General features: G+C 41.2%; 1 protein-coding gene across 4 annotated transcripts in view; it reads left to right on the forward strand.

The window, feature by feature from the left end:
• DPF3 (double PHD fingers 3) overlaps positions 1-24,816 on the forward strand; it is a 412,206-nt gene extending 387,390 nt beyond the window's left edge. For all 4 annotated transcript variants that reach the window (XM_072629217.1, XM_072629220.1, XM_072629216.1 and 1 more), the window contains 3 exons: positions 17,088-17,200; positions 23,080-23,161; positions 24,283-24,816. In XM_072629217.1, the coding sequence (XP_072485318.1) occupies positions 17,088-17,200; positions 23,080-23,161; positions 24,283-24,353 (266 nt within the window). In that variant the 3' untranslated portion in view covers positions 24,354-24,816. The remainder of the gene's footprint in view (positions 1-17,087; positions 17,201-23,079; positions 23,162-24,282) is intronic.
• The last annotated feature ends 1,013 nt before the right edge of the window (positions 24,817-25,829 follow it).

Consider the following 25,829-nt stretch of genomic DNA (forward strand, 5'->3'; position numbering starts at 1 on the left):
GAAGAACTGCTCTTGGTAGGGGAAAATGAAGAGGGGAACATGTTAGATCATAGAACAAACACAATTTATAGTGAGACTGTTCCTCATCCTTCAGGTTGTCACAGAGTTATAAAGATGACCATTATTTGGGGGCAGCATGCTAACTACATGGAGTCTCAGTTTTTCCTACGGACAGATGTGGAGGTAGTGTATTTCCACAGGGTGGTAGATGCAACCATTTAGGGCCTTTTGGTAGAGTGCTCTGGGCTTTGAGCTGAAGAGTTAGGAAAAGGGCACAATCATTTACACTCAAGATGGCTAATTTAGGCAGATCTGAGGAAAGGGTAGAGAAATGGGGGCAGAAACCTCATGATACTGGTTGTAGGGTATCTGAAGTCCAATGGGCAAGACCATGATGCTCATCTTGGAGGAAGGTTCTGATCAACTCATGTGTTAGACTTGAAGTCAATCACTCACCATCCAAAAAATCTTAAGCATATCTACCTGATCTGAGTGGGAGAGGCAGCAACTAAGTGGAAGGTTTTCTTCTATCTCTGTCACATACTCCCTGTATGAACTTGGATGAGTGTCTTACTTTTCCTGAGTCTCACCTTCCTTATCTACAAATTGAGGGCATTGGAACAGATGGCATCTAAGGTCCTGCTGGCTTCAGATCTGTAGTTTTGTGATTTTTCTATTATATGCACATTACCACATGGTGTCTAAAAATGTAGTAGCCATAGTTCCTGTATCAAAAAGTTGGCAACTTTATTTTGTCCACGTTTCCAAAATAAAACCATGTGAAAATGCGCTTAACATCCCTAGTTATTGTTCCTTCCTGGATTCAGGAACCCTGCCATGTTTTTGGTCCTAGTTTTCCAAGGCTTCTTGTTGGACAAGGAGTCAACACATCTCTTTGTTTTCTTTCATCTCCCTCCTATCTCTTTCTCCTTCCTTTCCTTCTCCCTCTTTACCCCTTCCTACCCCTTCTAGGCAATGCTTCTACGTTAATAAATAAATACTTATTGTGTATCATCTCATTTCATACTCATAACAACTCCAGGAATTTAATGCTGTTAATATTTCCATTTTACAATGAGAAAACTGAGGCTAAGAAAGGTCAGCTTGCCCCGGTCCCACAGCTAGTTAGTGTCTCAGGCATGGTTCAAACTCTCATCTTTCCTAACCTAGATCCAATGTTCTAGCTACTACATCACCTAATTGTCTACTTCATCTTTCTCCTTCCTTTCTCCTCTCCTGCCTCTTAATCACTCCTCCTCTTGATTCATCCTACTCTTTCTCTTCTCTCTCCCCTGTCCTGCTTTCTCAGTTTCTCTCCATTTCTCTCCTCTCTCATCAGGGCAATGTCAAGGCTTTGTGGTCTCAGTTCATTGCTTCAAGATCCAATATGCCATTCAAAAACCTGCCTTTCCAAGGTCATCAAGCTGCTAGAGACCAGATGGATCCTTTCTGAGAGTCCTGTTATTGGATGTGATGAGGCAGGACAGCCCCCAAGTGGACAGCTCCCACAGCTGGGTTCCTGCTGCCTCTAGCTTTGAGTAACTTTCCTCTGCACAGTTCAGGAACATTTTCTTCTCTAAAGAAAGTCCCCCATGGATCCCAGCCTTTCTCTACTTTCTTTTCTTTCTTGGTTCTCTTTCTTCCCCACTGTTTCCAAAGTTGTAAGTCACTCAGAACTTGCTCAAGGGCAGAGCTAACTTTGAGCACACTGAGGGAATTTAAATCCCAATCCTGAGTTGTTAAATTAGCTTGACAAAAGTTAAAAATAGTAAACATACTCTTTCAAGTGCTCTCCATTTCTAGTTAGCCAGGCTAATTGTCCTCTTCTTGGCCCTTGGAGTCACTGCCTTTTCTTGTCAGTTCATTCTGCTTCCTATCCTTAAATCTATGATGACTTCTCATTCTTAGGTCTTGGAACCCTGAAGTAGGTTCCTTCCTGTGGGACCAGGCTTAACCTGGTCAAAACTGCCTTCCTCAGGGTCACCTGGCCATTTTACTCAATTCCTGTCCTGGATCTGCCCACAGGAATACCTTGATGAGTCTTTTTTATGATTCTGGGAACATCTTTTATTCAGCTTCCCTGAGCAGAGGATGTCAATCAGCCAGTCAACATTCCTGAATCAATCTTTCTGTCCTTCTCTGTCTGTCCATTGTTCCCGCCCTTACTCCCTTGCTTCTAATGTAGTCAGTGAGGGTGATACATTGACTAAAGCACAGGGCCTGTTGTCAGCAAGTCCAGATTTCAAATTGTACCAGATGCTTACTAGCTGTATGACCCTAGGTAAGTCATTTAACTTCTGTATACCTCAGTTTCCTCATCTGTAAAATGGGAATAATAATAGCACTTTCCTGTCAGGGTTGTTGTGAAGATAAAATTAAGCAAAATTTGTGAAGCACTTCAAGTGTCATAGCAAATGCTGGCTGCTAGGTTTTTGAGCAGGACTCAGTACCTCCAACTCTTATCAGTTCATTCTGGGTTCTCTTCCCTAGAATGACCTCAGACTTTTTCTAAGAGCTCTCAAACTTCCTTTCAGGCATCTTGGAAAAAATACTTTGGTTTTTTCATAAACCTTGATCTCTCTTCTTCCTTCATGTTTCCTTTCTCCAACCCACTTGACTCAGAAACCATCAAACAAATTTTTGGCATTGAATTAGCTCAGGTTGTATTTTGACAACTTAATGAGAAGACAGGACTCTTTGGAAGAGACTCTGATGTTGGGAAAGATTGAAAGCAAAAAGAAAAGGGACTGGTAGAGGATAAGATGGATAGATAGTATCATGGAAACAATAAACGTGAACTTAGACTTTGAGAGATAGTGGATGATAGAAGGGTCTGGCATGCTATGGTTCATGGGTTCATGGAAAGTCAGACACAACTGAACAACACAAAAAGAAAAAACTAGGTTATATAGTGAAAACAATGGAAAATTACATATGTTTATATAATGTATGTGTGCATGTGTGTGTATGTATGTATCTATAATCTCTTCTCCTCTGATAGAATATAAGTTCCTTGAGGGCAGGAACCAATTAATTTTGTCTTTGTCTCTCCAGTGCCTTGCATAATGCCTGCCACGTTGTAGTCACTTAATAAATGCTTGTTGATTGTTTACTTGGTGGACTTGGAGTCAGAAGACTGAAGTTTGAATCTTCTGTATTGTAAGGTCCATTGTGGCAAAAACTGTGTCTAATTCAACCTTGTCTTTGCCCTAATGCCCAGTATGGCTCGTGGTTAATAAATGTCTGCCAAATGAATTTTGGACTAAGTTCTGACTGTATCACTTAACAGTTCTTTGACTTTAGCAGAGTCATTTAAAACATCCAAGGCTCAGTTTCATCTTCTCTAAGATGGGGATAATAATACCTATACATTTTTCAGAAAGGGTTATTTTGGGAGAAAGTACTCTGTCTACCATAAAACATGATAGAAATCTAAGTAGTTATTACTGCTTTTAACTCCCCTAGCTTTGGCCAAATTCAACATTCCCAAATCTGTGATGGTTTTGGGGGAGAGGGATCTTTTACTCCAGCATAACAATCCCATTATGAGACATAGAAAAAAGAATGTAATTGTATTCCTCTCCTTAGACTCAGAGGTCTCTAGCAGGAAGATTTCTTTACATTAAGGGAGCTTGCCTCTGTGGAATGATATCCTTTGGTCCTAAGTATCTGAAAAGTTTGAGAAAATTCTGACAGTCGCCATGAGGGACAAGGTTAAAGAACTGCAGGGAATGGGAATAGGGGAACAGTAGCTCTGTAATGGGAAAAAGTCTGGTGGAACAGGGGTGTTGTAACAAAGTTCTTTGCAAACTGTGAAGTTCATATAGATGCAAGCTATCATTATTTTCTTCTGGTGAGTCAGATTTCTTGAGACCATATAACAATGTCTTCAAATTATACTCTCTCTGAAATGTAGGTTCAATACTATGGTTTTCTGGTACCTCGATTTCCCAACCTGGAAGGTGGAGAATTTTGGGGAATGGAATGTCCAAAAAAGGCTTTGCAAGTCTTAAGTGTTTATTTTTACTTTTCAGAGTTTTGAAATTCCCTTTGCCTCTTCATCTCTTATAAAACTCTGGGAATGCATTTTTTCTCGATATATGAATGTTCAATTAACTTTAATATTGATGAGTGTTTTTTTCTTCTTAGTAGACTCCACATCTTGGCACAATGCTTCACTCTCATCCTCTAGTTTCCTTCTTACTTTCTCCCATCTTTCTTTAACCTTTGGGGACTGTCTTAGCCAATTTTCCTCCCAGAATCAGATCTCAGAGAGCCAAACAACTCTTTTTTATTTATTTATTTATTTTTTTTAATTTAGCTTTTAACATTCATTTTCACAAAATTTTGGGTTACAAATTTTTCCCCTTTTATCCCCTCCCCCCCCAAACGCCAAGCATTCTAATTGCCCCTATGACCAATCTGCTCTCTCTTCTATCATCCCTCTCTGCCCTTGTCTCTGTCTTCTCTTTTGTCCTGTAGGGCCAGATAGCTTTCTATACCCCTTTACCTGTATTTCTTATTTCCTAGTGGTAAGAACATTACAGTTGATCCTAACACTTTGAGTTCCAACTTCTTTAGCTCCCTCCCTCTCCACCCCTTCCCTTTGGAAGGCACGCAATTCAATATAGGCCAAATCTGTGTAGTTTTGTAAATGACTTCCATAATAGTTGTGTTGTATAGGACTAACTATATTTCCCTCCATCCTATCCTGTCCCCCATTACTTCTATTCTCTTTTGATCCTATCCCTCCCCATGAGTGTTGACCTCAAATTGCTCCCTCCTCCTCATGCCCTCCCTTCTATCATCCCCCCCCACTCTGCTTATCCCCTTATCCTCCACTTTCCTGTATTGTAAGATAGGTTTTCATACCAAAATGAGTAGGCATTTTATTCTTTCCTTTAGTGGAATGTGATGAGAGTAGACTTCATGTTTTTCTCTTACCTCCCCTCTTTATCCCTCCACTAATGAGTCTTTTGCTTGCCTCTTTTATGAGAGATAATTTGCCCCATTCAATTCTCCCTTTCTCCTCCCAATATCTTTCTCTCTCACTGCTTGATTTCATTTTTTTTTTAAGATATGATCCCATCCTCTTCAATTCACTCTGTGCACTCTGTCTCTGTGTGTGTGTGCGTGTGTGCATGTGTGTGTGTGTAATCCCACCCAGTACCCAGATACTGAAATGTTTCAAGAGTTACAAATATTGTCTTTCCATGTAGGAATGTAAACAGTTCAACTTTAGTAAGTCCCTTATGACTTCTCTTTGCTGTTCACCTTTTCATGGTTCTCTTCATTCTTGTGTTTGGAAGTCAAATTTTCTTTTCAGCTCTGGTCTTTTCATCAGGAGTGCTTGAAAATCCTCTATTTCATTGAAAGACCAATTTTTCCCCTGAAGTATTATACTCAGTTTTGCTGGGTAGGTGATTCTTGGTTTTAGTCCTAGTTCCTTTGACTTCTGGAATATCCTATTCCATGCCCTTCGATCCCTTAATGTAGAAGCTGCTAGATCTTGTGTTATCCTGATTGTATTTCCACAATACTTGAATTGTTTCTTTCTAGCTGCTTGCAATATTTTCTCTTTCACCTGGGAGTTCTGGAATTTGGCCACAATGTTCCTAGGAGTTTCTCTTTTTGGATCTCTTTCAGGCGGTGTTCTGTGGATTCCTTGAATATTTATTTTGCCCTCTGGTTCTAGAATCTCAGGGCAGTTTTCCTTGATAATTTCATGAAAGATGATGTCTAGGCTCTTTTTCTGATCATGGCTTTCAGGTAGGCCCATAATTTTTAAATTGTCTCTCCTGGCTCTATTTTCCAGGTCAGTTGTTTTTCCAATGAGATATTTCACATTATCTTCCATTTTTTCATTCTTTTGGTTTTGTTTTGTGATTTCTTCGTTTCTCATAAAGTCATTAGCCTCCATCTGTTCCATTCTAATTTTGAAAGAACTATTTTCTTCAGTGAGTTTTTGAATCTCCTTTTCCATTTGGCTAATTCTGCTTTTGAAAGCATTCTTCTCCTCATTGGCTTTTTGAACCTCTTTTGCCAATTGAGTTAGGCTAGTTTTCAAGGTGTTATTTTCTTCAACATTTTTTTGGGTCTCCTTTAGCAGGGAGCTGATTTGCTGTTCATGCTTTGACTTCATGTCTCTCATTTCTCTTCCCAGCTTTTCCTCCACCTCTCTAACTTGATTTTCAAAATTCTTTTTGAGCTCTTCCATGGCCTGTGCCCATTGAGTGGGCTGGGACACAGAAGCCTTGATTTCTGTGTCTTTGCCTGATGGTAAGCATTGTTCTTCCTCATCAGAAAGGAAGGGAGGAAATGCCTGTTCACCAAGAAAGTAACCTTCTATAGTCTTATTTCTTTTCCCTTTTCTGGGCATTTTCCCAGCCAGTGACTTGACCTCTGAATATTTTCCTCACACCCACCTCACCTCCTGATCCTCCCAGCCAGTGTTTGGGGTCTGAGATTCAAATGCTGCTTCCAGCCTCAGGGCTTTGGGCGGGGGCAGGGCTGCTATTCAGTGTGAGATTAAATTCAGATGCTCAGGTGAGGGCAGGGCTGCCTCTCAGGCTCAGTTCCCTCAGGGAGTTTATGCACAGACCTTCAACAATGGATCCAGGCTCCTGCCTGCTTGGAGAGCCCTGGTCTGCCGCTGCCCCTCAGCTTCTGTCTCCCGAGGGGGCCCGAGCCATGGGGGCACCCCACTCCCCTCTCGACCAGCCAAAGGGACTCTCTCACAGACCCCCGTCACCTGTGGGTGGAGGTACTTGTGCGGCCGCTGGAGATCCCGTCCCTGAAGCCCGCTCGGATCTGTTCCTCTCGGTGCCGCGGCCACGGCAGGGCTGTACTCAGCTCCCAGTCCCGGCGCCCAGTCCGCAGCACGAAGGACCTTTTACAAGAGGTTTGCAGGTCTCTCCGGAACAGAAATCTCCCTCGCTCCAATGTTCTGTGGCCTCTGGGTACAGAATTCGCCGTGAGTTACTTCTTTGTAGTTGTTCTATGGATTGTGGGTTCGGAGCTATGTGTATGTGCGTCTTTCTACTACGCCATCTTGGCTCCGCCCCCCCCCAAACAACTCTTTTAAGGCATCCAGATATCTGAAAATGAATTTAATTGAGGCAAAGCCTTAGACCCTTACTAGCTATGTGACTCTGGACAAGTCACTTAACACTGTTGGCCTCAGTTTTCTCATCTATAAAATGAGCTAGAGCAGGAAATGGAAAAACATTCCATGTGTTGTTTGTTGTGTTCATCTTTTGTTTTTGAAGAGGACCATGACATCAGAAACATGATGACATGACTTGCACTTGACTTTGTTTTGAATGAGGGAGGGCTGTGCAGGTCACCAGCCTCACTTTCTCCTCCTGGGCCATCTCGGTCCAGTGACCAGATATTCATCAGGTTGCAATGGGAGATCTTGGGCTTTTCAGATACTCACTCAGAGGGAGGTAACACCCATTGAGTGAATAGGCCTCTTTAAGAAGTAGTCAGGGAGTGGCCCTTTTAATGAGCAAAAGAAAAAAAAAACTAAATCAAGCTGGGAGAGAAAGAGAAACTGTTACTATTGATAATCACTCTAAGCCAGTCATGAAGGAAGGAAGGAAGGAAGGAAGGAAGGAAGGAAGGAAGGAAGGAAGGAAGGAAGGAAGGAAGGAAGGAAGGAAGGAAGGAAGAACATCGAGTCAGTAAACCCCAAAGGAAGGGGAGAGGGAGACAGAAGGGAGAGGATGAGTTGGGTTATCGAGCTAGCTGGGTTCCCACTTAGGCAGCTCAGTCTATTCACAGGTTGTGTTTGTCCTTTGTTTTTGAAGAGGAAACTCTGAAGCTTCTGATACCATTAAGTATCTCCTCTCTTCCCTGGAATCAAGATCTTTGCCAAGAAAACTCCAAATGGGGTCGGACATGACTGAAAACTGATTGAACAACAACCACAAATTTAGAGTTGATTTTTTTTGCGTTCATATATATAAGCATCTCTCTAGCAGCAAAGAAGATGATTGCAAAAAAAAAAAAAGCAGGCGTCTTTTGTTCTAAAGCACTTTTGCATTTTATGTTTTGGTGATGGGATTGTCTGTGAGAGAAACAGGTGGGTGAGGGAATCTTGATGTAAATTCTAGGTGGTAGCTGAGCCTCATAAAATTTCTTAGAAAAATTTCTTAGAAAACAAAAAAACCCTCCCTACTTCCAGGACCCACAAATAATCCATCTAATATCATGATGTGATTAGGGAACTAGACTTGGAATCAAGATGACTTGGTTTTCAATCCTGCCTTATAAGTCATTTAACCTCTGTAGGCCACATCTATAAAACGAGGGGCTTGGACTTAGTGACCTCTAAGTTCCTTTACAGCTTTATTTCTACTATCTTTTGATGCCTGGATATGAGACAGCTGAAAGACCCCTTGCAATTTGTCCTGACCTGTTACTGCTACTTCTCATCAAAAGAGCGTCACCATCAACCACACACATCTCATAAAGCTTTCTGGGTCACAGTCAGGATTGGCAGAAGCCCAGGAGATAGAAGACAACTGCTTAGGGCCACAGTTTTACCTTTATGCCCAAGTTTCCTGATTTAAAAAGCAAACGGGCAAGTGTTTTTAGGGAGGATAGTCTCACTTTGGGACTAAGGTCTTCTTTGCAGAATAGTTGCCAGTGAGAGACTTTCATGATTGATAAAGAGCTTTAGGTCATAATTCAAGCTGGCTTTCATACATCACAGCAGGGGAAAGAGTCCATTTGGCAGATGGTTGGCTATAATCCACCCAGCGTTGCCAGGAATTCAAAGGGAAGTGAAACCAGAGCAGTTGGTTTTGATGACCCCTATTCTCATCAAACACCTCCTGCCCTGCATTGTCAGCTCATTGTGACATGAGCCAACCTAGTCTTGATCTAATCTACCTGAAAAGTGAAACAATTGATTTCCTCTCTCCCCACCTCCTACCCTGCATGGTGTCTATCAAAAGCCCATCTCTGCAACATCCATGTTGTGTGAAAATGGTTAAAAAGAACTTTAGATTTCAGAGTAGGTGACTTTTAGTGGCTATCTTGTCTATGTTGGGATTGTGCTAAAGCTTGACATAAGCTCCAGACAGTGGTTGTTGAGTAATGAGGGGGTTTCCCTCCTTTCTTTTACTCTTTAAAATATAAAATTGGTCTTGTTCAGTCACGAGTCTTCAGTCTCAATAAATCTGATTTTAAACATTCTCTGACCTTTACTGATAGGGAGCAAGATTTTGGACTGCTGATATTTTCAAAATATTATTTTGTGAAAGTCTTATGGTAAATAGACTTGCTTATATTTCCTCTTTTTAAAATTTAATTTTCTCACCGAACAAAAATCTATTTTCTCTCCTTATCACACCCCTCCCCCCATTAAAAATAAAACAAATACCCTTTAGTAATAAATATGCATAGCCAATCAAAACAACATTTTGAATTGGCAATGTCCAATTCTTTGCCTTGTATTCATCATCTGTCTGCTGGGAGCAATTGGCCATTACTTTCTCTTAATGATTAGCAATCCCTTTACCTGCTCACCATTGACAAGTCTCAGATCATGATAATTGGCTTCATTCTCCTGGGTCCTACTCCCTAATGACTCTTCAGGACCTCTGGGGCCATTGCCCCAGAACTGTTCACTCCACATCCTTGTCAAGTTTCTTGGTCCCCCTAGGCTCTCTCCACACCATCCTCAAAGCCTTTTTGGTAAACCTGCCTTGACCAATCAGGTAAGTTTATGACAATAAGCCCTAGGTTTGCTTAGTAATGTTATTTTATAATCATAGCATGTTTCACATGTGAACTAAACCAAACTGTGTACTATGTATGGCATGTGAATGGGAATTGTTCAGTTGATTTTCAGTAGACAGGGATGCATAAGGCTTGGGAAATTTTCCATCATGCGGAAGTAAGTGTTCTATGTGCTAAGCTATGCTATGTTAAATATGCTATGTTTTGAATCTTGGCACTGTACTTTTTGCTGCTAGAGTACTGTGCTTACATTATAAAAGCAGTCTAAATGTTGCCCATCATGCATTGTTCTAGATGGCATAGTTTGAATCTGTATGTATGTGAGGGATAGTTATGTTGGGCAGCTAAATGGTGCAGTGGATAGAGCACTGGTCCTGGAGTCAGGAGGACCTGAGTTTGAATCCAACCCTTGTGACTCTGGGCAAGTCACTTAACATGTTTGCTTCAGTTTCCTCATCTGTAAAATAAGCTGGAGAAGGAAATGGCAAACCACTCACATATATATTTTCCTTTTTCTGCTGATTTCATTTTACATTAGTTCATATTAAGCCTTCCCAAGACTCCCTGTGTACTTCATAGCAATAATTTCTTATGGCATAGTAATATTTCATTATATTCATGTACCCCAATTCATTTAGCCATTTTACAATTGATAATCATCTACTTTGTTTCCAGTTCGCATAGAAGTAGAATTAAATGAAATGAACTGATACTTTGGCTATGTCTGACATACGCCTCCTTCCACCTACATTTTGAAAGTTCACCACTTCTCTGTTGACAGAAAAGGGGGTACGCTGTCGATCTGTATTTGTCCTAAGCTTTGTATAAATTGTGATGAGTTCTTGATTTTTAAGGAGCAGATAGTTCACTTTGAAAATGTCCTGTAATAATTCAGACCCAACTTAATACCAGGCAGTTAATGAAGGCCAATGTAAGGCTGAAGTCTGCTCTACTGGAAGGAAGTTGGATAAAGATACCGAGACAGAGACTCAGGAATGATAGACTGAAATTTGATAGCCCATTTCACAAATATGGTTAAATAAACCCTATCCATTTCTGTTCATACCTAAATTTTGCAAATCTGTCCTAACTATACAATATTGAGTGTTATTAGAAATCAGAATCAATTTTTTATCTAAAGGCTATCCAGGGAAATTACTATTAGAGTTACACCAACTGGAATTTGGTTCTATATGTTTTTTTTTCACCCACTACATGATTTATACAATCCAGGCAACAGACCAAGGAATACCATTTGTTTCACACTAATCTGCTTTAGACTATAAGCAGGAAAGGTGGTCTTTTCTGGGAAATTAGTGATTAAGAGATCAGCATTGATAAGCAAGGCAATAGAATATAATTAGATGTTTATAATTTCACAATGCATAAATACTAGGCTACACCTTTCCCATCTTTGCATTTCTTGTTGTATTTATGTTTTCAGGATGGACTTTGTGATATAAAGCTCTTTCCTGCAGGTCTAATTGAATCAGTTTTATATGGCTCACCATAATGCAAATTAAATACTGGGGATAATTGAATAAAAAAGAATCTTTTAATAAGGATCACAATATATGAGGTACATGCTGCAGGAGTTTATATATCTCTCTTTTCTAAGGGTTTGTTCAATGGGAGCTATTCTGCTGTAAAAGAAGCTGGCTACGGTGATAAATATTGGGAGGGTTAATGACTTGTATTAGCTTCTAAGCCAAGATCATAACATGGGTTTAATGTACAAAGAATATATTTAGTTGGGCTTTCCCTCCCTGGATGGGATGGATTCAACTGAATTCAACTAACATCTTTTGAGTGTATGCTATGTTCAAGACATTGGGCACTAGGTTCAGAAAGGTCATGCATAGATGAGTAAGACCTCAAAAGGTTTGCCCTCTAGCAGAGATGACATGTTATATTATGTATAGAAATAACTGCAATACAAGGTAGGATCTAGTGAACACCACTGAAAGGACTGAGAATTGGTAGGATGGGGGAGGGCTCACTTCTGGCTGGGGGAACTGGGAAGACTGTGTGGAGGATAAGACATCTGGTCTTGGCCTTGAATAGCTAACCAGGCAGGGTTTTAACTGGTTGAGATATATGGGGTGAACATTCTAGACCTAAGGAATTTCATCAGCAAAGTAACTGTGGAAGTGTGTATGAATGTGCAGTTATCTATATGAATGTAAACTGGGCCACTGTGTATGAGCAAATCCCTGTAGTTTATTTGAAAAATCTGAAACAAAGAATTTCATAGAAGTGACCTCTGAAACCATCTATTCTAACTGGTATCCAAACAGGCATCTCCACTACAACCTTCTTTCATCTTTCTGGACCTCCTGTCTTCTTTTGAAACTGTTTATCCCTTTTCCTGGATACTTGTGTTTCTCAGATTTTGGTGACATCATTCTCTCCTAGTTCTCCTATCTCTCTGTCTGCTCCTCAGTTTCCTTTACTGAATCATTATCTGTCTTCTGTCCCTTTTCATAGAGTGTCCCCCCTCAAGACTCTGTCCTTGTCTCTCTTAAGTTAGGTGATGCAGTAGATGTATCATTAGGCATGGAGTAAGGCAGACCTGTGTTTAAATCCTGCTTCAGATACTTATTATGTGACCCTCAGCAAGTCTTTCACTTCTGTTTGCCTCAATTTCCTCAACTGTAAAATGGGGATAATAAGAGCACTGACCTATGGAGACTCAACCTCAATGGTCTCTGTCATTTTGAAGTATAAGGGCTGCTTTTTAAAGTAAAACAATTTTGTGGAATCTCCCCCCATGATAGCACTTAGATATTTTGATACACCTGTGATTTTATTGATAAGCCAAAGAGTTCATCGTTCAAGTGATTTTTTTCTACTTTCTGTCCCTTGCATGATTCCATTCAGTGACCAACCTCCCTCAGCCTCAGTTTCCTCATCTGTAAAATTGTGGGGATTGGACTAGAAGGCCCCTAAGTTTCCTTGTAGCACTAGATTTAGGGTAGAAGCAAACAGGAATATTAATCAATCAACAGGCATTTATTAAGTACCCATTATGTGCCAGGCACTGGGCGAGGCATGGCCAGTCAATGAACAATGTACCTACTATGTGCTAGGAGCTGAAAATACACATATGAAAAGGAAAGACCAACAATGCCTGGCCTCAAGAAGCTTACAATCTAATGGAGAAAGACAAAAAAGAGAAGGGAGAGGGAAGAGAGATACCTGCCCAGTCAGTGGTGGGTGAAGTGATGGAGAAGTCCAAAGGCATGTGGCTGGGCTGAAAATGTGCAGCACCCAGTGCTCAAAGACAAGAAAACAGTTGCCACTCTCAAAGAACTCTCTCCCTTTCTTCTTCTCTTGGCTTCCCTGGCTTCCTTCAAGTCTCAAATTAAATCTTACCTTTGATAAGAAGTCTTTCCTTATCCCCCTTAATACTAGTGCTTTCTATCCCTTGATTATTTCTAATTTATTGTATGTTGTATATAGTTTGTTTTTATTCATAGTTGCTTTCATAATGTTCCCCCTCCCCCTTGCCCACTTGTGTGGGCTACCATTAGACTTATGAACTTCTTTAGAGCACTTGACTTTGTTTTGAGTAAAACAGGGATGTGCAGGTCACCAGCCTCACTTCTCCTCCAGAGCCATCTGGATACAATGACCAGATATTCATCAGGATGACTGGAGATGACCCAGGATGAGGAAATTGGGGTTCAGTGGCTTGCCCAAAGTCACACAGCTAGTGAGTGTCAAGTGTTGGAAATAAGATTTGAACTCAGGTCCTCCTGACTCCTGCACTGGTGTTCTATCCACTACTTAACCCCAATTGCCTCGTCCTGGGTCATCTCCAGTCATCCTGATGAATATCTGGTCACTGGATTCAGATGACTCTGGAGGAGAAGTGAGGCTGGTGACCTGCACAGCCCTTCCTCACTTAAAGTCAAATGCAAGTCATGTCATTATTTCTCTGATGGCATGGTCTTCCTCAGCAACGAAGGATGAACACACATGAGCTTTAGAGAGGAGGCTGACATTGGCCTTTCTTTACATCCTGAGAGCATACTTAGCACAGTGCCTGGCACATAGTAGGCATTCACTAATGCTTGTTGACTGACATCTCTGTTTGACAGAGCAACATGGCTTCTATAGATCTTATTTCCTGTTGCAAAGAGCTCCCTGAAGATTTAACTTATTGGGCGATAGGGAGGGTGAGGATGAGGAAAGTGTGATACGCCTGTGCCAAGTGGGGCAGGAGATTTAATGTGTTTTACTTAAGAGTAGAAAGTCAGAGAAAGAATTGAGAAGAACTAAATTTTCAATGATCCTCCTGGGAAAAATGGGGAACAACTTTTCTGAATTCATTTTGGTAATGGAAATTTTAGAAACAGCCCCTTGAATCATTCCATCCACTTCCTGTTAACTAGAGATGGACTTATTATGTGGTCTCCTTTGATACCTTCCATAAACTAAGGCAGCAGTACAGGTTAAAGGGCTATGGATAGGAGCTGAATCTATGTATGATTTCCTTGGTATAAAGAATTTCTAGGTGAGGAAGCTCCCTCCATCTGTGCAGGTTAGCATCTTCTCTGCTTCCTACAGTCTTAAAGAGTATTCGTGAGAACTGAGAGGTTGTGACTAGCCCAGGGTCACATAGCCAGTATGGGTCAAAGGCAGAACTTTAAATCTGGGTCTTCCTGGCTTCAAAACCAGCTTTTTATTCACTGTGCCATTCTTACTTTAAGCCAACTCAATAAGCAGATGACTGGATTGCCAGAAGAAATTAGGAAAATGATTATAAACTTTCTTTGTAAAGGAAAGGAAGGATGTCTTCCCAAAGAAATTTTTAAAAATAAATAACCTTGAGTAAATAATGTCACTGTTAATTTACCTCAGTTCCCACCTGGACATCAAGGAAATTTTTCTGCTAACTGCTTACCTTCCAAGACTGTAATCTGTTCTCTGTTGGGGGACAAAATTGTGCTGCTATCATGAAATAAGTCTAAGAGTTTTTACCCCACCTTACTTCTCTTGGGAAAATAGTTTCTAGTATTAAGCAGTCCACCATTCAAGCCACTTTTCTGGTTTCTTCCAGGAAAACCAGCAGAGTTATTTTTTGTATTGTTTTACCTAATGACCAATTTTCCTGATTCCAATGAGAACATAATATGGGAGAGCAATGAGAGTAGTAACAGAAAGGAAGATTGAATCTCAGACATTATTCCTAATCTGGTTCAATTAAGTTCTCTGTGTTATTCCTTTCCTTCCTCCATCTTCCCATCTGTGAAATCAGAACAGTGATTTTCACCACTGACCTCCTCCCTCTCCCAGAGCTGAGGTATAATGATATTTACCTTGAGAACAAACAGATGCCCGTACTGAGACCCGAGGTTCCTCTTAACGTTGGTACACTAAGGCAACGGAAGGGAGAACCTTTTCTTCCTTTGCTCCAGACCTCGACATGTTCTTTAGAAATGATTCGCTTTAAGCAGTCATCAAGCCCAGTGAAATATTTGAAGGAATGAAAAAGAAAAGTATATATGAAGTTCTTACTATGTGCAACGGGCTATGCTAGGCACAGAAGATACAAATAGAAAAGTAAGAGAGTTCCTGCTTTCAAAGAGCTTGCCTTCTCTACCTTATTAAGATAGAGACAACATATAGAGCAGATTTCAGCCACAAGTCCAAAGGAAAGGCCCAATTATCTTTAGGGTACAGAGACAAGGTAATGCTTCTTCATAGGGTCATTTCCATGAACAAAGTTTTCAGTTTCTGATGTTGAACCGTTTGGGATTGTCAAGGACTTTAGCTTTGAGAACTTTCTTCCAGGAGTTGACAAAATCTATTTCTCTTCCAAAGCTATCCTAGCAATCTTCTCCTTGCCAGGCAGGTAGGAAGACCTGAGTTCAAATTTGACCTCAGACTCTCACTAGTTATGAGACCCTGAGCAAGTCACTTACTCTGTCTGCCTCAGTTTCCTCAGTTGTAAAAGGGGGACCATAATAGCACCTACTTCACAGGAAGCACAGTGCTTGCTATGTTGTAGGTGCACTTTGATTCCATGGCAAAAATTGAATTCTACACCACTCCTCCCCTGTTCTCATCACATTGAAATTACTGAATTTCTGTTCAGAAGTGTAGAGCCTGACTCAAAGCATGAATTCCAATGCACAGTGATGTTTGATCCTGAAATTCATTCAGGGTCCTCTTACCATATTTCTGATCTACTTCTGGACCCTATTACGTTGGACCCTAGATAGGAATCTTCCTAATTTGTCCCAGAAGTTTCTGGAACTCTTTGGATGATCTTGCCCTCTTCTCTACATCCCTTTCTTATTTTTGTGGGATGGTTTTTCTCTGACTCTTTGTCTGTCTCTGTCTCTTCTCTCTTCTCTCCTTTTCTGTCTCTTCTTGGTCACTCTCCCTCTCTCCCAGAACCCTTTATCTCCATCTCTGTGTTTTTCTCCTTCCCCACTCTCCCTCTTCTCCTTCCTCTTTCTCCATTTCTCTCTCTCTTCTTCTATCTCCTGCTTTCTTTTGTCTCTATCTCTCTTTTCTTCCCTTCCACCTCTCCTTTTTTTCCCTGTCTATCTGTCTGTGTATGTCTTTTTTCTCTCTCTCTTCCTTCCTCTCTCTCCTTCTCTGTTTCCTTTTTTCTCCATCTCTGTCATTTTCTTCCTCCCTCCTCTCTTCTTTCTCTCTCTCTATCTCTCCCTCCCTCACTGTCTCCTTTTGTCTCCATTTCTTTCTCTCCCTCCCTCCCTCTTCTCTCTCCTTCTTTTTCTTTCCTATTCCCTCTCTTTCTTTTTCAGAAGTATGGGGTTTAACAGACAAGTGAATCCCACTCAACCTTGCTCTTTTAATTTGCTATTCCCACAAACCTGACCCCATTCCCTCAGGGACAATCTAGCATGGTTTTTGTGTATTACCTCAGCAGCCATAGCTTGGCCTTGGGTCTGGTTTACTTTCTGGTGCTTAGTGTCTATCATAATATATGAGTATTTGCATCCTTCTAATCTATTTCATTCTCCCCTCTATCTCTCTCTGGCTCATTGTCTAATTGCCTTCTGTCCTAATCACATTTTTTTTTTTACTGATGTGAAGTATGAGTGATGGAGCAGGGTGTCTCAGGTTTATTTTGTCCCTGGCAGTGAAAGGTTTAATGCTTAATCTTCTCTCAGGTTTCTGTCAGAGACAGCGGGGTGGGCGAGGTCCCCATCCAGGCTTGACTTTGGTCATTCCTTCCTGAGCCAAGGGGACATATCCATGGATCAAGAAGTGATGCCCCCAACGAGATCATTCTTCCTACTCTTTAAGAGAAATCAAAGAGTTGTCTTCTAACTGACCTTTTATTGGGCTTCCTCCAGGTCACCCCACCTGCCTGCAGTTCACCCTGAACATGACCGAGGCTGTCAAAACCTACAAGTGGCAATGCATCGAGTGCAAATCCTGCATCCTCTGTGGAACCTCTGAGAACGATGTGAGTTTGAGGCTTTCTCCCAAGTAGGAATGTGAATGCAGAGAGAGGAAGGGGATTGAAAGTTCATTCTTTCCAGCGGTTCAACAAAAATGTCAGAAAGGGAACTCCTTAGTCTTCATTAAATGGGGAAAAAAGATTCTCCAATCCACTTGTAGTAAAAGGGTCTTACGTCACTGGATTATAAATTTAAGCTGGAAGGAACCTTAGAAATCCATCTAATTCAGAGGCATCAAACTCCTAGCCCCAGTGTGCCTAACTGGATAATTGGGAAAATACCTAAAATACAATACAGCACAGATAATGCTAATTTGTGGTTTTCTAAGTCAATCTGCAGTCTGCAAAGAACTGTTTCTATCTGAGTTTGACACCACTGCTCTTGCCCAACCTCCATATTTTACAGATGAGGATAGTAAGGCTCAGAGAGGTTAAGTGACTTGCTCAAGGTTACATAGGTGGTGAGGATCAGAGCCAAAATTTGAATTCTAGTGCTCTGAATCACTGTTCTTTCTATTACAGGGTCCATTATACTTGTGGAGATAGAGCTAACAAAGGCTGTTTTCCTGACCTGGGTTCTAGCTTGTTCTCCATTGCTTTATTTTTAAAATTTATTTTTACTTTTTCATTATTTTTCATTTTTTTTGGCCTTGGAAATAGGGAACCTTATGAAAAATTAACTCTGAATAAGTTGAATAAACCGATCTTTGGCAATGAGTGTTTTACATAAATCCAGCTTTTTATGCAGCCCGGGAAGACTCTGACAGCCCTCTGAGGGAACTAGCAGAACCTTTTGAATATGTAGGAGGTACCATCATGCTCCTAATACTGTGACTTTCAGGGCAGTCTTGTGAGTAGGGACCCTACAAACCCTAGCCCCAAACTGTGCAGGATGGACTTGAGCAGCATCCCTGCTTTCAGCTTATCCTAACCCTCTCAGAATGAGCTCCTAGGGTCAATCAAACCTTAAGAGTGGTGCCAAGATTTTCAGAGGCTTTTGTTGCCTGCAGCTAGTCCCTAGAAATGGCTCTGGAACTAAGAAATATTTGCTAAATAATACCCAATCTGAACAACTATCTTGTGCATTACTGAGTCGAAATGAGGGATGGAAGGTTATTTCTATAAGGCCCCACAAAGAGTCTCCCCTATTATTCATCAAACTTCTCTTAGATAGACTAAGGGCTTACAGAACCATAGCTATATTAAATGAAATATGTAAAACACTTTGCAAACCTTAAGGCTCTATATGTGTTAACTGTGTTATTTTTGTTTAGTGTCAGAAGAAGTTCTAGAGATCATAGAGTCTAAACACCTTATTTTTCAGAAACAGACACTCAGAGAAATTAAGTGATTTGTACAAGGTCACTCAGGAAGTGACCTTGAGGCAGGAGTAGGGTTTGAACTCAGGTTCTCAGATTCTAACCCCTGTGTTTTGCACAGGCTTCTAAACAGAAAGGGCTCTTTAGAACAGAGAGGTGTTGGTTGGGGTTCAGAGGTAAACAAACTCAAACTCTCTTTCCTTTCTCTTGGGATGTCATAAAGGGTTGGAGAGGTCCGAGAATGGTGTTTTAACACGTAATAAATAGGGCATAGAAATCTATTTTGCCCTACAGGAAAATATAGGGGAGGGAATGGGAGAAGGGGAAGTGATAGAAGAGAAAACAAACTGGAGAAAGGGATGGATCAGGTGCACACTGTTCTGAGGTGGGGGGGAGAGAGAGCTGGGTGGGGAGAAAATTTGGAATTCAAATTCTTATGGAAGTGAATGTTGAAAACTGAAAAATAAGTTATATATTTAAATATATGATAAAAAAGAAGAAAGCTAGAAAACTTGTGTCAGCATCCCCTTTCCATGTTATCATGCCCTCCCACCCAAATTTTCAAGTGCTCCAGGATGAGAATTGTCTTATCAAAATATCTGTGGGCAAAGTTTTTTTGGAATTTTGGACAGTTCCTAGGTGCCACCTGAATCCATAGTATCACTGACATGGATGAGTCAGAAGAGGGAAAGGTAGATTGGGAAAGGTAGGATTGTAGAATGCACCTAACTGCCATGAAATGCCCAACTTTTGTGGAGTCAGATGGTCATTTTGCCATCAGTCAGAGGGTCAGTTAGTCAGCTCCTTCTTGGTAGTAAATGTTCTCATTCTATAGAAGATCCCCTTGGCTTTTTCACTGGCTGTCCCCTGCTCCTCAGTCCTAAACTGAAGTGCTCTCTCTTCACTTCTGTCTCCTGGTTGTCCTGACTTCCTTCAAGCACAAATCCCATCTTCTTCTTTTTTGAGGAGTAGAGGAAGGAGGCAATTGGGGTTAAGTGACTTGTCCAGGGTCACACAGCTAGTAAGTGTCTGAGGCAGAATTTGAAGTCAGGTCCTCCTACCTCCAGGACTCTATCCACTTTGCCATCTAGCTGCCCCTCAAATTCCATCTTCTGCAGGAAGTCTAGCCTTATACACCTTCTCTTCCACCCTCCCTCCATCCCTACTCTACCCTCAAACTGCTAGTGCCTTCCCTCTGAGATTTCTTCCCATTTACTCTCAGTCTGTCTTCTGTGTTCATAATTATGTGCACAGCTTCTTTACCTTTTAGAATATGACTTCCCTGAAAGAAGAGACTATGTTTTTGCTTTTCCACATACCCCTAGCATTTAGTACTTAGCATAAAGTATCAGTGCTTGGCACATAGTAAACACTTAATAGATGCTTGTTGACTCACTCATTGGTGTGTTAGTTGTCACTTCTTCAGCCCCCTCCTTTCTGCTTCTATCTCAGACCCTTGGATTTGGGTACCCTGAGAAATTCTCATTCCAGTCCAACCCTGTCAGTCTTTTGACTTTTGCTTACTTGGCTCCCATTTTGGACCTTACCCCTCTTTGCCTAGGCAGAACTTTTCTCTCTGACCCCTGGGATTGCCTTCATTCCTAGACAGCAACCTTCTGTGTGGGGGATAGGATAGGTTTTATCATTGAAAGGGCGCCTTCTTATAGCCTACTGAGGAGAGAGAAAGGAATGATCCCCATGGGAGGAAAAAACAGCAGTAGTTATAAAAAAAAAAAAGGAGAGAGGAGAAGCTGAGAGAGAATTGATGGAGGGAAAGAAAAGTTAATGATGTCTTCTTGCAAGCTTTAGAGTCATCCTAAATTATCTCCCAGCAACCCCTGCAGTTCAGCCAGGTGCAGTGAAGGAATAGTCACCCTTGGAGCAGGGGCAACCATGGTCTTCTCAAATATCATGGTTAAAGAGTTTTCAAAGACCAGGCTGCTAGAATGGATCCTGACTCCTAAGGGTCATGAATGAATTCAATTCAATCCAATAAACATGTATTAAAAACCTGTCTTTCCAGATTTATTTCCCATTTCTTACTCCTTCATGTGCTCTACATTCTGGCTTGCTATTTCCCTTACAAAACATTCTATCTCCTACCCCTGACTGCTCCCAATACCAAAAATGTTCTCACTCCTCAGCTTAGAATTTTTAGCTCCATCCAAAGTTCAGTATAAGTGTCATAAAGCCTTTCTTCAACCTCCCTCAATTTTTAGAGCTCCCCTCCCTTTGATATGAAATAAGCTTTTGGGTTCAGTTGATATACTTTTAAAAAAATTAATTAATTGTTAATTTTCAACATTCACCTCCAAAAGTTTTTGAGTTTTAAATTTTCTCTGCCTCCCTCTCCTCCCCCCTTCCCAAGATGTCGTGCAATCTGATATAGGCTCTACATATGTATCTTTATTAAACATATTTTAGCATTAATCATGTTGTAAAGAAGAATTAGAATGAATAGGAGGAGCTATGAGAGAGATAAAAGAAAACAAAAAAAGAGAGAGTAAATAGTGTGCTTGGATCTGCATTCAGACCCCAGAGTTCCTTGTCTGGATGTGGGCAGCATTTTCCATCATGATTTTTTTGGAATTGTCTTAGATCCTTGCATTGCTGAGAAGAAGAGCTAAGTCTATCAAAGTTAGTCATACTTGATATACTTTTGTATTTACTTATCTGTACACATCTGTATCCCCCCCTCCCATTTCCACAGTTGATTTTAAGCCTATGGAAGACAGGGGCTGTGTTCATTTCTGTCTTAGTAAACACACACATATCATATTTGTAAAACATTTGTAAACATGAACATATCACAGAACCTTGCACAGTAGATACTTAACACATGGTTGTTGAATTAAATTACACCATTCAAGACACTGATTTAAATATAGGACGTAACCTGAAGCTTTTCTATATGTCTTGCTCCATAGACTAGGCTTTGACTCTGGTGGAAGCAAAGATGGGTTTTGAGACTGAACTCAACTTTGCAAACACCCTTTTGTTCACCTGCTTGAGGATTGGGGGGTGGGGTAGGGGTGATGGTGGTGCTGAGATGCTTGACAAATTATTGATCAATAGCCAAAGCAGGTTCACCTTCTGCCTGGGAGATTGGGGATCTGAAATACTAGTTTTCCTTTTGCTTAAAAGTGCCCAGATCTTAGTGTGTTCTAGGTTCTGTCTTCCAAAATAGCCTGTGAGGAAGGAAAGAGACTTGGACCCTGTTTTGCTTCAAGGAGCTGAAGGGTAGGCATGGCTTTATTTTCTCCCCGTCCTGGAGAGCTATCAAGGTGAAAAATGCTGCTGGGATGTTTTTCCCATTAGACTCCTCTCCCCCTGGAATTAAACCAAAGGACAGAGAAGTTCAAGGCTAGACAGTGACACCTTGCCAATGATCAGGTCAACAAGTGATCCCTGAGCACTTATAATGTATGCCTGGCACTGTGCTGGACACTGTGTGTGGGAGGTTCATGGAACCATTCCTAATTTCATGGAGTTTATAGTCTAGTGGATAAGAACTATTTATTAAGAAATCAGGAGCTATGGTTTCATTAGCATAGAGAATTTTCATTGTGGAAACTCCTTCCACCAATCCTTAACAGTTCAGTTTGGGAGATGACATAAAAATAGAAGATAGTATTTAAAAAAAAGAAGTTTCCAGATGCACCAAGAGGTTGTGACTTTCCAAAGGCTAGTATGTGTTAGAAGTAAAATTAGAACTCAAGTCTTCCAGGCCCCAAAGTCAGCCATCTATCCATTACTCCAAGCTGTCTCTTCTCCACTGAAGTGGCTGCTCTATAAGTTCTAGTCTTAGACCAGGAGGAGGGAACCTGAAGCCTTAAGACCATTGTGGCCAGGTTTGTTCTGTAAAATTTGGATTCAGTCAAAAGGCTGCACTTAAGGACCTAGAAGGCCGTACGTGGTGTTAAGGTTGCAGGTTCCCCACCCTGTCTTAGATAATTGCTGAGATCCCTGAGAGGTTGAGTGATTTGTCCATAGTCACACAGCTGGTATGTATCAGATGGAATTTGAACTGAGTTCTTTCTCACTTCAAGGATGCTGCACTATTCACTATGCCAAGTTGCCTATCTAGGCTATAAAAAGTTAAATAACCATAAAATAATTTTTAAAATTTGATTAAAAAAATCTAGATATATAGAAAAGGAGGAGGGCATTCTGGTCCTTAACAGGACCAGTAGCAGGTAAACTCATAAGAAATGTTATGGGATTGTTGAGTGGATCAGTTTGTTTGATTCACAAGGTGAGTATATGAGATTAGAAAGGCAGATTAAAACAAGATTTTGGCGATCATCATGAACGATTTGAGGACCTAAAAGATTAAATCTGTTCTTGTTCTCTGTCTCTGTCTCTGTCTCTGTCTCTGTCTCTCTCTGTTTCTCTCTCTCTCTCTCTCTCTCTCTCTCTCTCTCTCTCTCTCTCTCTCTCTCTCTCTCTGTCTCTCTCTCTCTCTGTCTCTCCCTCCCTCCCTCCCTCCCTCTCTCTCTCTCTCTCTCTCTCTCCCTTTCCCTCTCTCTCTTTCCCTCTTTCTCTCTCCCTCTCCCTCCGCATTAGGACCAGCTGCTCTTCTGTGATGACTGTGACCGTGGCTATCACATGTATTGTTTAAATCCTCCTGTGGCTGAGCCTCCGGAAGGTAACTGACAGAACTCTCACATTAAGAACTGATGGAGGGTATTTATAGTGAAATGACCAATGTAAGGTGAAGTGTGAGGGGAAAAAATAAAAAAGGTTATTTAGTTCCCTGTTTCTCCGGGATTCCCTGTGGGGATACCGAGTCACTGCAGAGACAGCTTTGCTGGATGAACCATCTCATTAATCTAGAAAATCTTAATAGAGAGCTGTGGAAAATAGATTCTTAGAAAATAGAAACTAGATCCAGAGAGCAGAGACAATCTGCATATCCAGGAAAACTGGATCCAGGACTAGATGCCTGAGGACTGAATTTGGGGGAGGGGTGTGGAGTGTGTAATAGAAACCTAGAAGAAATTTCTTTTTCTTTGGACCTGTCATTTTACCGATGTAGATAACTCCAACTGTGGAAATCTCTCCCTTACTAATACAGATAACTCTAAATTGTAACAGCTATAACATAACATTCATATCATAGCATTATAATTTATAATGACATGCAAATAAGTACATAACACATAACATTGTAATTTATAATTACAGATGAATTATGTGATGTCATAGTTACAACTAGCTATAATTTTTAGAGTTAGAGAATTGCCTGAGACATGGAAAATGACTTATCCAGGTTAACGCAGATAGGATGTGGGGGAGTGGGGCAGTACTTGAAGCCTTGTACTTTCTGATTTCAAAGTCAGCCCTCTTTCTGTTACAAGTAGTCTAAAGAGTAAAGCATTCTGTTCAGATACTTTGTCTCTAAGTTGAGTTATACTAAGAAAAGGTGGGACAGATGTGTAATAGATTTAAGGGATCCTCAAATCCACCAAAATGCTATATTTGGGGGAAGGGGCTTCAGAAACACTCCCATTTCCCTAATCACTTTATTATGATACTGATAAGAGAGGCAGAGTGGAGTAGTGGGTACAGAGTTGGCGTTGAAGCCAGGAGGACTCAGGGCCTCAGGCAGCTTTTTAATACTCTATGTACCAGCACAGGTAGTAATCTGCCTTGGGAGAGGCATGAATGAAGTCACCATGGGAGTCCCCGTCTCTGTTAAGACTTATAGCCTGGGCTCAAGGTCAGGGTTAACTGATACAATCTTGTCTTTTTGTCTTCCTGGTCCAGGGAGCTGGAGTTGCCACCTGTGCTGGGAATTGCTGAAAGAAAAAGCCTCGGCCTTTGGCTGCCAGGCCTAGGGGGCTCCCCCTGGGGATGCAGGATGTCAGTTGCTCCTGTCGAGCTGGTACCAGCATACAATTTCCAAACTCAGACCAAGCACCCACATCCCCACACCTAGACAGACAGACCAACACAAAAGAAAACCATCACAAAGGGACGCACACAGACACTTGAAAACAAGAGGAGGAGGCATTTATTTACCTCCCTTGGGTAGGTTTCATGACTTCAGACAGCCCCCTCCTGGGTCTTACTGGAAGGAACTTGTACTTTTCAAGAAAGAAAGCTCCAAATCCTCCCCTCACTTTCTCTCTCCCCCTGCTTTTCCCATTGAAATTTCCCTCCCTTTTGTCTGAGCTCTGAAGCTCTCTCACTGGTTTCTGGGTTAAATGGAAGCCATTCTATGAACACTGAATAGTCATTCTTGTGCAGTCTAGTGTTGTATGTTCTCTCTGTTCCAAGAAACCTTCAATGATTCTCCAACCCTTTGCCCTCTCACTCGCTTTCTCTTCTCTCTTCACAAATCCCACCAGGCAATGATGCTTTCCACCTCTTCACTTGTTCAAGAGGACAAGCCTCACTGGGAATTTCTGGGTCCCAAAGGGGGCCACCATCCTGAAAAGCTGGGTTACCCCCAAACTCTTCCCTCAGAGACTATATGTGGAAAAAAAGTTCTACTTTCCTGCTGCCCCAACAATATATCCAGCAGCATGAATAACTTCAATGGGTCCAGACCCACTGAACTGAGTCACTTGATAGAGGAGTGAGAAAACAAAGAGCAGGGAGGTGATGGAAAGAGGAAGAAAATAATGGGAAAATGTAAATTAAGTCTTGTGCCACCAGCCAGTGTTTGCTCTTTGCCTCCCAAATAGATGTTTTGGAAGGTACTGTGCTTATCTGATTGACTTAGATGTAATCCCCTGGATTGAAGCCTTTTTTTGGCGGGGGGCAAATTAGTGTGAGAAGTACTGTAAGCATAGACTATGGAGAGAAAGAGAAAGAAACTTTCCTTTCAATCAAATTTTTTGACCAGCTTTTCTTGCTGGAACTCCAGGACCATAGCATGGAGAGCCAGAAGGCCAAGGTGATGTCTGTTTTCCCTGGGTAAGGGGTAAGCAAGCCAAGGTATAGTATGGTATTAGAAGTCCCTTCAGTATTGATAGTATGAATGGCACCAGGAGTGTTTTTTGCCTAGGAACTTTCTCAATCCTGACAGTGTATATATATACATCTATATATGTATACATATATATGTATATATATTTATATGGTATTTTGCTGGGGTGAATTGAAACATGACTCCTGGGAGGGTCTTTTAGGTAGCAGAGAGATGATTATTGGTTATTTGAGAGGCTTCTAGATAGAGAGGTGATTTCAAAGTCAGGAGGAGCTGAATTCAAGTCTTGCCTTTGACATATACAGGATATGGAATCCTAGGCAAGTCAGTTAGTGCCCCTAGACAAAATCTCTAAGAAGAAAAATTTAAAAGCAGGTGC

The sequence above is a fragment of the Notamacropus eugenii genome, chromosome 1, assembly GCF_028372415.1.
Source record: "Notamacropus eugenii isolate mMacEug1 chromosome 1, mMacEug1.pri_v2, whole genome shotgun sequence".
Taxonomy (NCBI): domain Eukaryota; kingdom Metazoa; phylum Chordata; class Mammalia; order Diprotodontia; family Macropodidae; genus Notamacropus; species Notamacropus eugenii.